At 34.1% G+C, this 18882-nt stretch overlaps 1 protein-coding gene across 1 annotated transcript; it reads right to left on the reverse strand.

The window, feature by feature from the left end:
- Window positions 1–2122: 2122 nt before the first annotated feature.
- LOC148623627 (phospholipase B1, membrane-associated-like) lies at window positions 2123–16330 on the reverse strand. Its single transcript, XM_088565578.1, has 13 exons — window positions 16173–16330; window positions 15768–15886; window positions 12705–12762; window positions 12034–12092; window positions 11500–11567; window positions 11291–11334; window positions 10174–10282; window positions 9590–9722; window positions 9159–9316; window positions 8035–8212; window positions 7755–7853; window positions 4171–4236; window positions 2123–2825 (listed from the first exon to the last, which is right to left on the reverse strand). The coding sequence occupies exons 1-13, from the start codon at window positions 16222–16224 to the stop codon at window positions 2592–2594; spliced, it is 1377 nt and encodes a 458-aa protein (XP_088421704.1). The 5' UTR covers window positions 16225–16330; the 3' UTR covers window positions 2123–2591.
- Window positions 16331–18882: the final 2552 nt, after the last annotated feature.

The raw sequence follows: 18882 nt of genomic DNA on the forward strand, positions 1-18882 counted from the left end.
ATTCATTGCCCCATTCTCCACAGGGAGACAGGGAATGGAGATGACTTGTTCATGGCCCCATTCTCTACAGGCAGACGGGAAATTAAATCAAATAAGTCAAGTCATGATCAAATGAAATGCCACAAAACAGCAGTAATAATAGCATTTCTGACATAACATTTCTGACACTTTCTATAGAAAAAGCTCTGTGTTCGACATATTTTTTAAGCTGTATATAATTTAAATTAACTTAATTAAATGCGAGTTTCGACATGTCTTCAAAGTGTAGCAATGTTGACTTTGTTTTGGACATCACTTGTTATGAAAAAACTGGCAAAGCAAAGGAAAAACACAAGAAGTTTACCCAAAAAAAATTAGATAAAAGACATTACAGATCGATGGAAAAGGAAAACACATGATCAAACTATACGAAATAGTAATCAAGGAAACCACGGTTATAGCGGTAATCAAAAGAATGTAATCCAGGGACAAAACCAGACATGGAAAACAGACATACACAACAAAGAATATAAAGTAACTAAAATCATACATACAAAGTAACAAAAGCAAATGAGCAACTCGAACTCCACTAAAAACTGGGGGCATGGACCAGGTGCACCGGTAGGGTAAGCGTCCTCTGCTTTTCTAGAAACACCCGCCGAGTTGCTCATAAAAAGTCAAGTCCGGGGTAGACAAACGAGGAAAGAAAAACTATGACCCGTTGAATAAATCAGTTTTCATGGTGCAGATGGATACACCATAACGATCCACGAGTTCATGATGACGACCATAGAACTTCTGTAGTGATGACTTCAGTGTTGTAGCAACATAACCCTGTTCCAGAGGCCTATTTGTTAGAGTTCTAGTGCGATACAAAAAGTCTGCGTAGTTTCGGCAAGCTCTGGCAAAACATGATTTGTGATATGAACACTCCATACGCAGGTGCTGAAGGGATGTTGCCACAGATGAAAGGAAAGTTGACAATTCTGAATGTCATCACGTTTGTCGTAAAGTTTGGTCAATAGTTTTCTTTTACCATCGATTTCTAAGTGTAGGTCAAAATAAGAGGCTGACTTCACAGTGTCTGTAGTATCCTTTATCTCAAGTTCTTTTGGGTAGATGCGATGTATCAAATCCCCGAAATTAGGATTGTTTAAAGATAATACGTCATCTATATAGCGGAAACTGAGATTGAAGGATCTAGCCAACTCATGAACCCATGAATCGTTATGGTTTCTAGATATGCAAAGGACACTTGCATCTAAAAATTGACAACAATGATATACCAGTTCAACTTCCAGTACGGAAAATACTGATCCATTCAAGGAGAAGCTTAGGTTAGGACTGATTTACAGTAAGATCTTCATTATCGTTACATCCCCTTTTTATAAAGAAAATAAATATATTTCAGCAACTAACTTTAACAACTTTAAACCCTAATTAATCCAACTTTTTAATGGAGTCCAGATTGTTTATTTACTTTTTTCTTTGTACGTGTTATTTTGGTTATTTCATGTTCTTCGTTGTGCGTGTCTGTTTACCTGTCTAGTCTTAACAGACATTGGAATATAATCTTTTGATTTCCGCTCGATTCTTCGCTTCCTTGATTACTCTTCCAAGTGGAGATGTTCGACCAAATATTACCTTGTGAAAAGGAAATTAAAAATCATTTTGTGAAATCCCAGTAGAAATTAGGATGGTTTAAGTATTTCAGCAACGAAAAATAAATAGATGAATAAAAATTCTGAATATGTATATTTATATGTACTTCTCATTATGTCGAACTTGCATAACGAGTTATTCTTCTGTGTAGGACGAAGGAAATAAACAAATGGATAAACAACGGTAAATTCTTCACCGACACACTGTGTTGGAGGAGCTACAGAAGTAGGTCTAATGGCTCACATATCAATACGTCATTAGCTTCAAGATCAAACATGATATTCTTTGGAGATTACATTACATGTATTTAATTTTCATTTTTTTATTTCAGCATAAGAAAATAAGGGATAATATTTTTCAATGCACAAGTGATGTTAAGAATTTGAAGCACACACACGCACATCACAAACTACTTTGGCGCCAACAGCTGATGTAATAACTTGGAAGTGGCAATAAAATAATTGAAGAACCAGGGCCATTTTAGTTTTATAAATTTGTTACTTTATTCATTTCAATTATGACAAAAATGTTATCAATGTTTGATATCCAACTACATGGACTGTAATTTTCAAGTAACATGATTTTTATGTGAAAATTTCAATAAATTAAATGTAAAGGCTCGAATCACATCGAATTCCATCTCAAATATTAAATAAACTCAAGTAAAAATCATGTGAAATATTTTGCCTTTGTAATAACGTGATAGTCAATTTTTCTTCCAGTATTTGTTTTTCAATGATCCCGAAATTTGATGTTTCTATCAATATTCAAATAAAACAAATGTTAATACACTAAAACACATCTTTTATGACAGAGAACAACATATCACAGGCATTTGGATCAGAATGAGAACTACTGTACAATGCAGTAATGTGGAGAACACTGAAATAACACTGTTTTGCAATATAAGCATTAAATAAGTATGAAACTTCTGGCTCATATTTTCCGGATTAGATTTGTGTATTGGAATGTGATGTACCAGTTGATGTCTTTTTCTTAAATATGAACACAGTGCCTGATACTATGGCTACGATAAACATTGCTCCTACAACAATACCAGCTGTTATAAAACTAGCTTTGTTACTACCAGCATCGTTCTTTTGTCCAGTCTCTGTATCATCAATTTCTAGGTATATATCTGGCTTGTCTTGACTGTTCTTCTTAGTGTAAAAGAATGGGGCATTCTGCAAAATGACAGAATGATGACAGATTTTTACTTTTGTCACAATTTTAACACTTATAGACAATGTTATAAATTGATAAAAAAATTACATAGTATGGGGTAGGCATTGCCTAAATCAGTGAGCACCGTGAACTTTACTATACATGCACCACCTGTGCGAGACTCGTAAAAATAATAATGGACATTACATAGAGGGGGGTGTCAACCCTGATGAAAATTTTTGCTTCGCAAGTGCAATATTTTATTTATATTTAAGCAGCAAGCAAAATCAATAATTCTATTTGAAAATCTGTCTTGTTAATTAATGGGGGGGGGGTTAATAAATGAATAACTTGAACAATTTTCCCCCAAAATTCCAACCTGATACCCCCTTTCCCTTCGCCCTCAAAATGGCCAATAACTTTTTACCACTTCGCAAACTGTACATTTTTTACCCCTTAGGGACATCTCCATTTCTGTTTTGGCCTGTCAGATCAATCTGTACATATACCGGAAATATTACAGTTCTCCACGGATGGTGGTAATATTTTACACATATCATGTGATGTAAACAAAATGCAGACGACAGCTGCAAATTCCAAACCAGAAAATGATTGCCTTTCCTATCTTAGAAAAGCTATGCTTAGATTTTGATAATACAATCGGGGTTATATTTTTTCCAAGGCGGGTAAGGTTCTTGACAACAGCAACAGTGGAACAGCGGAGATACACCTTAACACGTACGTACACATCCACGTGTTTCCCGAAGTTTTTAAAACATAACATTCACTTCTTTAAATAAGTAAAAAAAAATATAAAAAGACTTGAAAACTATCAGAAAAGATGAATTTATTTTTACTGAAACGTAATCTTAAACCTTTTTTTTTTGTTTGATTGAAGAAAATGTTGAATTTTCTCCGTAAGGATAGTCACTTTTTGTTACTTCCGGGACATGATTTTTTTTTTTGTTAGTATATTGGGGAACCTTAAGGGAAATTTAGAAAGTACACGTAATAACCGCAGAGCTCACACCGCTTCGCGGTGCTCGCTATAAATACATGAAAAATGATCAAAGATGTATCTAATACATTGATACAATGACTAATTGCCAGTACATTTACTGCCCTCCCCATTCTTATTGTTTAACGTAAAATGGACCTGTCGTGGAGATGTATTGATACTTTATCGTAATGTAAAATAGTGCTTGTTTACAATGATACAGTTTCTAATAAAAAGGTTTTGATTTTGTTTTGATTTTATTTGATTTCTTTTCATGTAAATCATGTTTTAATCAGTTATTTTTCGTTACATACATACTTGCTGCTAATAACATTAATGTATGAAATGGAACAATATCTTGTTTTTACCTCATCTGGGCACTCCACAGGAACCCCTGGTGTCCATGACCTCCTTTTCTTACCCACTGGCTCTATCTAAAATGCAAAAACATCAAAATATAGAGTGATAATTCTAACGAGCATGCGAGGGAATAATTTTACAACGGGTGTAGAAGAATAATTCTAACAAGACTGTGAAGGTATAATTCTATAACATATTAAAAATAATATTTCTAACCAGTTTGTGATTGGATAATTCTATGTGTGTATTTAATGGATCATGGCATATGCTTTTCAATTTTCTTCTTTTTTTCCTAATTTGACCTCCATCTCAATTTAGGCAATGAAAGAAAGTTAAGTATCAGTCTTTGTAAGAAGCATGCAAATTCTGTAGTATGTGATACACTCAAAAAAAAGGCTGCGCATTTTTATTTTTGTTATTAAGTTGCCTTGTAGGTGTATTTGACGAAATGTATAATTATTTATTCCAATCCGTCTGCTTTTAGGGGATAATTCACATTGAAAAACCAATGCTTAGAGTCATTTACAGAGTTACATTGTTTATGTCCTTTAATTTGAATTGTACAGTACATTTTATATAATTCATATCTCTTATGCACAGGCCTTTGGAACCAGGATTTTTTTTTATTTAAAAACAAGTGTGGACACATATTGGTATTGCCCGAGGAGCAAGTATGGACGCAGAATGGTACTGCTCAAAGAGCAAATTTGAACATACATACGTTCTGTCTGAAAGGGGTACCAATGGAACAAAGATTCTATTTTATAAATTATATCAAGAGGCACTGTCAGTATCATTTGGTTTCAGAACCAACATAACGTATATGTACATTCAGCACTTCACAACACTGTCATTAACTTTTCTTTAGAATCTTTATTTGTATATATATATACAGACAATTGATGTAAGAAGTTGGAATTCCGTTCTTTCATACCCCAAGCCAAGTCAGAAAAAAGCTTGCCAGACAATCTCTATCACTACTTTAGTAATAAATAGACCATCCGTTTAGGCCTAAAAAATGTTTCCGGTCACCCTACTGACCCTCCTTCAGACCCCCTACTCATAAGTTTTTGTTTGAAATTTTTAAGAAGAAAAAATAACGTAAAAATGTCTTTCAGAAAAAAAAAGAAGAAAATTTAAAATACACATGCTATGAGTGTGCTCTTGGTCGTTGATAATCCCTTTTTGAAATTCGACACTTGAAATATTTTTTTGTTTTTATCACTTTCGACAAGACAAAAAATTACTCATGCGCCGAATCCCAAAAGGGATTAGGCTGTGGACTAAGTCTACTACATGTTTAGTCTTTGCATATTTGGTTTTCACTGTATCTTTATGACTAATTTCATTTAAAAAATATCAAATAAAAATTTTAAAAAAAACTACCTACCGACCCTACAAAATTTTAGAATAGTGCTCGGAAACATAACATTACTTTTTTCGGCCTTCGAAATTTCTCATCAATTGACTGGCATGCGACTGGCATGCACCAATATCTGTCTTGCATGCACTGGAAAGTGTTGATTTTATCCCAAAAAGTAATTTGCAGGGTCAAAGATCCAGCAAATGCTGATATATTCGCCCTGTGCAGGTCCGGGTGTCGAAAAAATAGTCCTGCAGCAGCGCTAAGCTTGTCGTAAAAGGCGACTTAATAGTGCTCTGAACTCTAGCCGGGGGCTATGGCGCTCTACCCAGAGCAATTGGTTTGTGCGCCCCAGGTGGTGGAATGGTGTACCCCTGGCACGTTACATGCTAGGGTTATCAGGCTATAATACAGAAAACCTGACCGCAAACCATAGTGGTGCACTGTGTTGGGAAAGATGCCACGTTCCTCACACGTTAAAGAATCCTACTGTGGTATTCTCCAGGAGTAGGAACCATAGGGCTCCGCCACAGGAGGCTAAATTGCCCGACCCTACCCACCTCTCCCTAATTCCAGTGACAATCAAAATTTGTCAACCCCATTATCCTTGTGTCCCATTCAATTTTTCATTTCATCATCATTTCATGTTCATTTTATCACCCACTTCATGTTTATCGCCTGAATATAGCTAAAATATTGCCGCTCGGGCGTTACACCCCAACAATCAATCAATCAATCTGTCATAGGCTATAGACAATGCTGTACATAGCGTGCATACTAATACGAATCACTAGGTCACCGATCGACATTAAATCGCGTGATAATGCATTAATTTTAATGAATTTAATGGATCAACGTGGTCACATGACAACTAATTTCACAATGACCCACATTCACGGGTTTGACTATGCCCAGGGACTGTGTAAACGCTTTGATGCTTTACACCGTCCGTGAGAGATCCCAAACAAAAGCCAAGGACGTTAAGAAACACCTCAGTCAATCATGTATTACACATGAGTGCAAACCTGGTCTATCAGTATTGAGTATATATGTTAGCACGAAAACGAAAATTAAACCATGTATAGGAACAGTCAGCTGATTGTCAGCGTCACTCGTATCATGCAAATGATTGGCTAACACTGTGTTACGAAAGCTTTTGGGGGATTTTAGTGGTTTATATCAACAAACACAGTCGAATTATCTCCTAGAAGCAACGATGTTCTAGCTTTATAATGCACGAAACGAAGGGTGTAACGAATATACGAAAAGTGCTATCATTTTCAACTTTTGTTTTAGTGTTATTTAAATATCATTAAATCATTTTGTTTCCAGATTTGAGTTCTTATGTGTGCTTTCTGACATGTCCGCTTGCTATTTAATGCTGTTTATACTATGACCACTTTTCATCTATATAAGAAGTATATAGATGAAAACTGAGCATATATTGATGTCAGTGTGCAGATTTTCATGCAAGGGTTTAGCGTCTACCACATAAACTATTTGACTAAGAAAATGCTGTCGTCGTTCCGAAAGTTCTATGGTCGTCACTATGACCTAGTTGATCATTATTGTGGTGTACCTGCTTCCAGTATAAACTACATTGTCATAGAGTTTCTTCTTTCCCGGACATGACAGCATGCATGGAAAATCTTGCAAAAGGTAGAAAGTGCTCACCTTTCCACAGTACACACCTGAGTTCACATCCGCCGTTTTGGTGGGGATCGCGCTGGTCTTACCTCTGTATTTTATTATTTTTGTGTTTCATGTTGTTCGTTCTTGTCAGTTTTTATGTTTTCTCTTTCTTGTTGTTCGTCCTTGTCAGTTTATATGTTTGTTCTCTTACGTGTTTACAATTTTTGATGTTCCGCATTTTTAGCTCTTGTGAAAATTCGATTACCTTTTATTATTCTTAATCAGTTTCTACGCGAAAATATTGTTCCATCAAGTAGGATTTTAGGATTAGCCCTCATCAGTTGGTGAGTATTCAAACTAGTATGCGTATGGACAAAACTAATCAGTACTGATCGAAAAATGTTAAGTAATATTCCTTTCAATTTTCTGAGACACAATATATCGAATATCTGAACTGTAAGAAGGTGATGTTTGAAATTGCAGAGATTTGAAAGTATAGTAATGGTTGCATGTATTTGTAATTTAACTTTACTTTTTCAATAGTTTATCCATGCATGCATCTGCCTTAAAGAAACCAAACAACGAACTGATTCTTACCATATTGTCCCACAGAGCATAAGCTGCTACCTCATGTCCTTTGGCACTCAGGTGGAAACAGTCTGGGGAGAAATAACTCAGATCCGCAGAACCGTCCGCCTAAATTATGAAATGAAGAGATAACTAGTATATACTCGTGGTTCACAGAACCGTCCGCGTAAATAGTGGCATGAAGAACAGTTCAATTAGATAGAAATAACTCTTATATGCAAAAAACGTGATCACTATGGAGAAACGATTCATGTAGCATCAGCATTTTATTGTGTAAATACAAACGTACACTTTTCGGAATTTCTGTATCAGCGAAGAAGGGCTGGTCAACAACAGTAAAGTCATCCCTGGTATCATATCTTCCTGAATCTACTAATTCCACTACGGATTTTTGGTATGCTTCAACTAAGCCCTTAAGTTCCTCCTTTTCCACGTCTCCGGGAAAGGCTGCACATCGGCACCCAAAACTTCAAATGAACCACACTTAATTTAAAAGCAGTTTGAAAATGTTATCAGTTTGCATTATATTTCATTTCCTCATAATAAATCTGCAATAACATTCTTTATTCGATTTTACTTTTCAAAAACGTGAAAAGACAAACACAAAATACTTTTCATATAAGACCAAAATACACAAACAAGAGGCTCCAAGGAGCCTGAATCGCTCACCTGGTTAAATTTTGCCTTTCAAAGGCAATAAATTTAACAAGAAGTCCAACAATTTTGACTCAAGAAGTCTTTGGTAGAACTTATCATAAGATCTTTTCAACAATTGAAAGTTTCTTTTAATCTATCATAATTTTCTAGATAATGACTGAAAACTGTAAAAAAAAAAAAAAAAGTTATGTTTCCCCCTTTCAAGGGCAATAACTCTTACAAGGGTTATCTGACAACTTTCATCCCTGAAGACTTTTGTAGTCCTAATGATACGGATCATTTCAGCTATTGAACCTAACGGTTTTGGAGATATATGCGAAAGACTACTGTCTGACTCCTATGTTCTCTTCTAGTAACGGCTGACGGATCAAAAATTCCTACATCAGTTCTATGCAGGATAACCCAAGGAATATTCATGCCAAGTTTGATTTCAATTGGTCAAGTAGTGTCAGAGGAGAAGATTTTTGAAAGAAATAACATTAAAAATAGCAAAAATTGTTGAAAAAGGGCACAACTCCAACATGGCTAAACGGATTAAAACCAAAATTTGACCAGAGATAGATTTCATCATGCTGAACACTTTTACACCAAGTGATGGCAATAGCTCACATGGCCTTGGGCAAGGTGAGCTAAAAAGTAGCTACTATGAAATATATGAAAGTACTACTAAGAGTTCATTTAAAATAAACCAGATAATACTCAAACAAAGAAAAGAAAGGCAAATGTATTGTCTGTGACTGTAATAGGTAGACTTACTAGTGAAGGGCATTACAGATTAATCCTTCATTCAGTAGTGGGATGGTACTTATATCAAGAACTTCCACAAGATTAACTAACACTCTTGGTACTTCAGCATGGAAAATATCAAGCGCTTCTTGTATGAAGTTTTTGTATTTTTCAACGGTGTATAGCTCCTGAAAATTCGATAAGTGGTCGGATAAAATAATTGGGTGCAATTTGTATTTGTTAGGCTAATTAGATTTTTTTATAAATAATTTTAATCCCTTTTTTATCATATTTGATCCAAGCAAATTGGCATATTCTGGAAAAATGAAACATTCGATAAAAAATTTTTTAAAGATTAAATTGGGGTAAAATGTTTCTGCTTTTGTGAAAATTTTCTTTCTTTCTTTTTTCTTTCGTTTGTTTTGTCAATGTCTATAGTTCTTTCTTGTTAAGTAAATTACCTTGTCCTCACAGAAATCACATAAATCATTGCCGCCTATGAACAATGTTATAATTTTCCAATCATTCTTGAAATCTATGGCATCACTGGATTTCATTTTGTCCACTAGTTTTCTAGCCTGGCCCGGCATATTCCTGTCATACAGATAAGATTTATATGTGTGTTTATTAATAAAATGAGATACGCTCTAACAGCTTCATCCTTGATAAAAAATGACAATTTTCGTATTATATTCAAAGTATCTTGTGAAGCTGGCTTAATTTTTTAAAGGAAATAACAGCTGAAGAAATGTTTCAAAAAGCTACATGTCAGGCGCGTAGATACCGTTAGTCAAAAAAGCTTTTGCCTGCACTTAATTTTGCCATTTTTTTTTTTTTTTTTTTTTTTTTTGAAATAAAATACATCCAGGAGAGGCATAAATGATGCTCTAAAACGCTATCTCCGCGGAGCTTCGGGGGGGTGACTTCGCCCCCCTGGACCCCCTACCGTAATTTTGCCTACACTTCAGTTTGGCCTCAGCTACGCGCCTGCATGTATTGAATTTATTGAGCAAACACAAATGAAATAATCCATGCAATTACTTACGACGCTTTGTCCCCCGGTTCTCCAACATTGAAGTGAGCGTTCGGGAACCAGGCAGGTCCCCAGCCAGTGGAATATCCAACAACTTCAGGATTGTATCTTTTTATCATATCTTTCGGAAAAAGAACATTCGCATCAAAAACAAATATCTTTGAAAAAATAGAATAATGGTATGCATTCTCACATAACAAATATGTCAGAGATGAATTAACGCGGTTTTTATACTATTTAAATAGTGTTGTTTAATAATTATTTCTATTCAATTTGATTAATTGATTGGTTGATTGATTGACTGATTTTGGTCAAATGTCCTTTAGCAGATATTACATGCATTTCAGGACGAGAATGTTTGATCAATAGAACAGACCCTGCTTTGTAATGATTGTCTGAGACATTATTCTGACTTCAATCTAACCAACTTTTTCACCGATTTTAAGTTTAACGGTCCTTCTGCACATTTGAGATTCTGACGTGGTCATTAGGCATGTTGGGGTAAAAATCTGATATTCTATGGAAAATTGGTGAAACCTATCCAATTTATTCATGTTAGACTTGACACATATGTTAGCTCCTTTTGTCGCCTAATTCCAATGCATATTCAAAATCAATCTTTTTGTGGTATGGAACCTTGTAGTACAATATATGGCGATAAGTTTGCATTCTACTCGTTCGTCGACAACTTTTCTTGTAGTTTATGAGGTATAGAGGATTTCGCTTTGTTTCGCAAGTGATAGGTTTTGAAGGTTGTAAATCAAATCAAGGATAACCGCGATAAATGCGACATTCAAAACTTAATAGCAAATAAAAACAAGCAGAAAATGAAGAAAAAATTACCAGCCAGAATTTTACCCCCAAAGCATGGGAGCATAGTCTGTGTGAAGAATACGTGTTCTTTGAAATATACTTCAAGTTGTTTGTTTCATGTTCTTATATTAGTGTGCGGAAAGAAAAAAAATGACGAAGTTTACAAGTTGGCAAGTTAATGATGGGAGACATAAAAAATTTAAGAGATGTATGAGAACATAACCCTATTATTAGTGTTTATATGATAGGGTGCGATGGAATCTTTTTGTGAGCTACATTCACAAGATTCGAGGTTTACAAAGGTGACAATTCATACTTGGAAGTGTTACATGGTCGTTAGCTGTTCCATCACCACCAATGCTGAAAGTTAATAAAAAATTTCATGTTTAATTGTTTTTCTCAGTAATGTTTAAAAATTTATAACATGCTTTTTAACGTTAGCGTCAGGGCATATTTTGATTTCTTGCAAATTATTTATAAATTGAATAAATATTTTTCACTTATTCTACAATGAAAGTAACTAACCTCCATGACAAACCTCTATCTTCTCGCAGTAGACCAATCACAGTTTTGGCCGTAATTCCCGTTCCTGCCTGAAATACAAAAAAAATCTAAAATCCCCGGTCTTATTTTAATGACACAGTATTGGCACAAAAGTATTCTGATTTCTTTCATATTTCATTATGATCTTTGCTACAATATTTCATCTCTGTTTTGTCAGTAAAAACTACTGTCAGAATTGACATTGGACTGTGTGATGATGCTTTGTTTTGATAAGTAAAATGAATGGACTTTGTAACAGGTAATACTTTAAAAGAGTCTATGATTCTATGTTTTCTCCAGGGAGTCATCCAAATATTGCAGTGGTTAAAATCGGGATTATTGACTGATCTACGTTTTAATCGATTGTTAAAATTTTATTTCCGAATGGGAAATTTGGAAAAAAATCGAAATCAAGTCAGTACATTATGAGTACTTTTGTTTATTCGTGTATTTGTACCTATTAATTGGTATGTTTGGGTTTTTGTAGGTTTGCTTTAATAGTATGGGCTTACTCACTGTAATTGAATCTCCTATAGCCCCAATAACTTTGATGTCAAATGGGGTCAGTTCATGAACTATAAAAAAAAAATAATAGTTTAGTAAGCGCTGGTAGTCTACCAAAGCATACTTGAGGACAGTTAATTTATGGATATCAATATCTTGACAAGATCCATTAAATGGGCGAAAGTTCTATAGAACTTATTGAACTCATTATCTTCTCACACACACACACGTGTATTACTCAATCCAAGTGGAAATATACCCGGAATTTTACCGAAGATTTCACCCGGCTATCCACCGATTATTGAAATGGTAGAAATGTAGAGCAGTCGAACGTTCAAGGTCCAGATAAAACTGTGTATTTATACAACTTTCCCTGTTATTAACGTTATACAGATAAACTTTAATTACTGATAATATATTTATGTATAACGTTAAAACATTGCCTAAAGCGTGAAGAAACATACCGTATTCAGAGAAAAAAATAATACGAAAATCTTTAAAAATAAAATTTAGCTTTACATGCACACACGTGTATTACTCAATCCCTGTGGAAATAGACCCGCAATTTTACCAAAAATTTCACCTGGCTATTCACCGAATATGTTCAAAAAGAAGAAGTGATTTTAAGGAAATTATTTTAATTCTATTTTGACATAATACTTGTTTCTATTTATTGTACTTGCCTGTGGTTGCCGCTCTTGGTCTTTTGTAGGGTTGGCAAGGAAAGTCTATCCAGTGATTCTGAAAAAAATGTTACGTAATTACCAATATGTAATGAACTCAGAACGCTTTCTGCCTCGCCTTTTCAGTGCCGTAGCACCCATTGAAGGAGTTGCCTCACTACGGTAAAGGTCTTAGCTACGGCCTTGTTTTGAGATCGCCTTACTAGTACTGTGAATTCATAAGGACAGATTCAACCTTCATATATGCCAATTAAACGTTGTTCATAGGCATTTTGCTGTAAATTGAAACAGGAGGTTAAATATTTTTGAAACATTTTTTTGATATCTTGGTGAGTGATCGGGGACCCATCGGATCCCTTACTTAGCAATATCTTGAGCCGCTTTAAAAAAACAAAAACAAAAAATAATTCTTTAGAATAGAAAACAAAAACAAACAAAAAAAACAGCTTTCAAGTATTACAATTGAACTATCTGGATGAAAAACGGAGCAAACCTGTAAAGAAACACAAACTTATAGTACGCGGTGTATAAAGTAACAAAAATAATGAACAATATATAATAAAGTAGGGAAAAATAAAAGAGATTGAACACTTGTTTCAAGCTTTGGTGGATTTTCCTGCAATGATTCGTTCTACTTAAACTACGAAATCCACAGAATATCAAAGTAATTCATATTCAAATATCCTAAAAGTAACAAACTGATAGGAACCGAGTTAAGGGGTATTTTTTAACGAAATGAACATACTTGGACTTGTTCTAAAACTATTTATACTTATTTACGCACATAGACTATAAAGGTTGTGTGCGGACAACAAGTAGGAAAGATACCAGTATAGAGCATATCCGTCAGTCCGTTTATTGTGTGTGTGTGTGTGTGTTTATCACTACACAACCGGTATGTACATTATTTATTCCCTACACTTCTTTTAGAGTATTCATCATACAAGATCTTTATATTGAACAGTTTTTATATATATATATACAAAATCAAATATCTCGAGAATATCGTGTATTGACTAACGGAAAACAGACACGGACTCCTTTTATTTCTACCCCTGCAATCTTTGTATTGTGTCTCTTCGTTTTTTGGTTTTGTTTTTTTGGGGAGGTTCTTATCGGCCGTCATTTTTGTATTATAATAATATATTTTATCGGTTATAGCTTCGTAACTTTTCCTTGGAATAATTAGAAATTTGGACAGCTTTTATTAATCAATCAAACAATTTATAGATTCAAACATATAACAGGCATGCTTAGGAAATAAGATACATCATGTACATGTACTACTATGTAAAAACAATATAGATATTGAAAATGAAATGAAATTAAATTTTAAAAAAGTATATTCGTATTGGAAAAAAAATGAATGGAGTATTGAAATGTAGTTCAACAGAAGCGTTTGCTCCGAACCATGTATATCTGAACAAGTATAAATACATGAATATTTTCATCCAATGTTAGAATATATGACCCATTCAATAACAAATATGTATCGATAGGATGATTAAGTATATCATATATTCAGATTGAAATATATCTTTTTTTTTGTATATGCATTATAAGTGTTTGTTTAAACCCTATAGCGTTTACCCTATATTTCATACCCTATATAACACATCTAGACCTTACATGAAGAATCTGTCCTTGTCTTGTACCTGTATAATAATATTTAAGATATGATTTTCATGCGTCTCTAATTTACTTTCAAATGTACTTAATGAACCAGAAATCCGTGTATCCAATGGCAAACTATTCCACAGGCGGATAGTCGATATCAGAAAGTACTCAGAGTACAAGTTTGTGCGTGTACGAATATTAACAATGAACTTGAGTAAAATAACCGTGTCGATCACTAGCTGAACTAGGATCAATGTCACAAAAATAACTTGGGGATTCCTTGTTTATAATCTTATATAACAAAATACGCCTTTCTGGTCGAAATTGGGTGTGGTTTTGCCAAATGACATTACCATATTCAAGGATAGGTCTGATATAAGACAAGTACATTTTCTCCAAGACATACCTACCGCAAAATAATTTACACTGGTAAAAGCGTTCATAACAATATATTCAATGTGGTCATGTCAATAACCATTACTTGAAAAATGAATGCCCAAGTTTTGTAGAGAAGCAACCTCTTAAATGTTATGGTCATCCGTAGAAATAGGCGGATATATTGGCTTCACGGTTTTATGGGATATAGTTATCGTTAACGTCTTCTGCGGTTAAAATTTACCTAATCACTGATTTGACCAGTTAAGAATCTTTTCAAGATCCCTATTTAGTATGTCAGCAGCGATTGTTGTTATATAAATGCTCGTGTCATCTGAAAATAACGCAAGCATTAATATCTTCTAAAATACCATTAATAAACAGCAAGGATCCTTATATGGAGACCTGGAGAACACAAGCTTCAATGGACTTCCACTACTAAAAAACACCCTTTATTCTGATCCGGAAAGATCAATTTTGAACCGGTATAGCAGATCTTCACAAATTCCGTAGTTTTGGAGTTTAAATCAGAGACCTCTGTGCCATACGAATTCCTTGCTTATGTCACAACTCTTATTTCTTTCCCGTTATATAAAGCTTTTCCGATATCGTCGTACATATATATTAGCTGGTTAATAGCAGAGCCGCCCCTGGTAAACCCCGACTGGCTGAATGTAATTAATTCATTTTGTATTAAAATGTTATATACATATTTGTGTACACATCTCTCCATACATTTTGAAATGACGCTAAATAATGAGATAAGTCTATAGTTTTTGACTTCACCCGTTGAACAATTCTTGAACACTGGTGTTACGTTCGCCCTCTTCCATTCATGCGGTAAGTAAGACGAAGATAACGACATAAAAGGGGTAATTTCGGACAAACGAGGCTTTCTTTAGAAGTTGATGATTTATGGAGTATAACATAATTTCAATCATAATTGTATACATTGGCGTTCATGTAACATTCTATTCTGTCACAAAGATGACTATTAGGGAATGAGATTCCATCCTAGTCTTATTATTTTAGTGAACTCTGTGCGTCTTGATATAGCAATAGTATACTCACCACTTTATCATTTTCTTGTGCACTTTGGAATTTCTTCAAGTGATTCTCAAACAGCTCGACAAATGTAGTATTTTTTGATTGTACTTCTAGAAATTGTTTATACGCATCGTATTTCAGGCCTAAAAAAGAAAAAAAATGAGTTAAAATGTTTTAGATACCTTATGTTCGGAAGAGACAAAGCTCTCTCTTTCTCTCTCTCTCCCTCTCTCTTTCTCTCTCTCTCCCTCTCTCTTTCTCTTCCTCTCTCTCTAATAAAAAACAATATTTACATCATAATTAGAACAGATAATACAAACCTTTACTTTCAACGCGTTTATTCTATTAACTTGCTATCTTAATAAATCACGGGGCTTAATGGCGCACTCTGGTGAATGTAAGTATTATTTTAAAATATCTTAAGCTTACCGAGAACAGTACTGAAAAACACAATGAATGTTAAACCAAAGAAAAGCTTCATATTTGATCCCTTCCGTGTGAATAATATGGTGTTTTTATCCGTGTCCGATAAAGTGATAACTTTATCATATGGGCGACCGTTCACTCGGAAATTCAATAGTGACTAGGCAAGTTATACATATCTAGGATGTAATAGATTAGACAAACTGTGTTTAAAGAGAATATTGCCACTGTTATTTTGTTATTATTAGTTGTTTTAGGTAGAACTGTTAGTCTATCTTCAATTGAAAGAAAAATTAACTAAAATTAGACTTTGGAAAATGACACAATAGCAAGGCGACATGGCCATCAGAAATTGATTTTTAAAGAATTGTGGTTTATGGCAGTAGCTTCATATACATTTTTCTCAGCAAATCCCTCATCCTAATTATGGAAAATGTTGTATGGATAAAATTGGTATTGTTGCATTTTCTTTGTTCTTTATTAGCCAGATTTTAGGACATTACACACTTTAATAATGCTCCACCCTAGAAATGCTTTTAGCAATATTTACGTAAAAATATGTATCTCACTTACCCCTAACCGTTATCTTACTAAAACATTATTCTAAGAAATACCGATACCCATTAGCTCATCTGAGCGACCTTTTGCCATCGCTATGTATCTGTCGTCCGTTGTCGTCGTCCGTAAACTTTTTAAAAATATCTTCTCTTCTAAAACTTCAGGACAGATTGTAACCAAACTTTGCTCGAATGTTTCTTATGGTACATATATCTTTAACAATCAGTGTTTAGGGTTTTTTTTCGAACCAGCGGAAAACATGGTCGCCGTTGCTAAAATAAATCACAGGGGTAAAATTGCAGAGTTTTTCAAAAACCTAACAGTTGGATTTAGCTAAATTTATCCGCTGTAAAATTGTTCAGCATGGTGGGAGGGACCTATGCCTAAATTTTCATGAAGATCTGTTGGCCGATGTTGAAATAATTGTCCCTTAAACGATTTTTTGCCAAATTTTACATTCCCAACTTTGAACATATTCTCATCTGAAACCATTGCATTTCATCTAATCAAACCTTATACCCCAATTACATACACCAATCTTTATTACGACTCCTTACAAATCTCCAAATTTACAGAATTTGTAAAACTAACACAAATCCTTGCAAATTAAGCCACTATTATGCGCAGTTTGTGAATGGTTTACAATTTGGTACGAGTATGAATGATTTACTGCGTCGGGAGGAATGCGATGCGTTTACAATAATAGTTCACGATTCATTGCGACTAAATACGGACATTTCACGAATGCATATATGATATTGGTAAGAATAATTGCGAGTGCAATGCGAATTGTTACGATTTGGTCCAAGCTTTTAAGGATAATTAACGAATGGTTTACGATAACTTAACGAGTTTTTACAAATACTTGCGTTTTGGTTACGTGTAATTTACGAATGGTAATAATTTTCAAAGGAGTTGCATTTTGTCAAATAGTTCAAATATTTGACATGTTTAAGGAGTGAAATAAGTCAATATCATACCAAAAATTCTTTCGACTCTTTCGCCACCTGTCACGACAGCCTAACACTATTCGTCCTTGACAAGGTATTCGTATATACTAGAAAGTGCTCGATTATATTCGTGTTTATCCGTTAATCCATCGAAAAAATCCGTTATCATTCGTTAATGAATCGTAAAATTCTCCTCAATTTCTTTTTAAAAATACGGATTCTTGCGATTGGTTAACGATGCCTTCTGAATGATTAAGAGGGACCTCTATAATTACGAATAAAATAACCAAAAAAAATATTCGTAGACATTCGTGTAAAAAACTAAATTTCTTCGCCTTTTAACTTATTTAGATCATGTTATCCCAAATAAAACGCTCCAGTCTACTCATTCGGATGTGTTTACTGTCCCTCGAGAGATACCAGAGTAAGTCATTATGAAGGTTCAGACTGCCCTACCTAATACAAATGTAAAATATGGCTGTTTAACCCAATCGATAAGGAAAAAAGGAAAAAAATTAAACAGAACTTCACAATATACAATGGCATATGTTGTTATCTGGTTCAGAGTAATTATGGGAACTTAGATTCTAGCGGAAATCAAAAGAATGTAATCCAGGGACAAAGACCAGACATGTAAAGCAGACAAACACAACAAAGAACATAAAATAACCAAAAGGTTTACCGATAATTTTCTCTATGTTACTGAGGCGTGTTTTCTTTTAAAATTTGTGACAATCTAATCAAAAACTAGCCTAAACTCAGGATAGGGATCCGCATACCAAACAAAAAAAATGTTTAAGATTTAATTCCACTCCAACTTCATGGTTATGAAAACAAAGAAATCCTGCGAACAACCTTAAACATGGCAAAAACAATATTTAAAAAAAAAATTGATAATATTGTTTTAAAAGGTGTCTGGAATTAAAATCGTGAAAATGTTACCTTAAAAAATACAGAAAAAAAATGCAGGGCTTATATATCAGATGGCGGTTTGAGTGATGTTGAGCTTTTAGATTTAAATAAATACTTTAACTTATTCTATAGTTAAAGGCAGTAATGTTCCCCTGCCACAGCTTTAGCTGAAAACAGATAATCGCCGAAGAGATATTGATTCTATAATGAAGAATACGACCAGAAAAAGTGGGTAAATTTGTCTGAAAAAAAAAAAAAAAAAAAAAAAAAAAAAAAACATATACATGTACAGAGCA

The sequence above is a fragment of the Perna viridis genome, chromosome 2 (assembly GCF_037379345.1).
Source record: "Perna viridis isolate PV_CMFRI_1.1 ecotype Kerala chromosome 2, ASM3737934v1, whole genome shotgun sequence".
Lineage (NCBI taxonomy): Eukaryota > Metazoa > Mollusca > Bivalvia > Mytilida > Mytilidae > Perna > Perna viridis.

Bases quoted from the DNA above. Each gene is read 5' to 3' on its own strand.
- LOC148623627 (XM_088565578.1), bottom strand. From the start codon at position 16,224: ATGAAGCTTTTCTTTGGTTTAACATTCATTGTGTTTTTCAGTACTGTT. The intron at 12,763-15,767 runs GTGAGTATACTA...CATTTTTTTCAG, and splicing joins CACAAGAAAATGATAAAGTG to AATCACTGGATAGACTTTCC. The intron at 9,723-10,173 runs GTAAGTAATTGC...TCTGTATGACAG, and splicing joins GAACCGGGGGACAAAGCGTC to GAATATGCCGGGCCAGGCTA.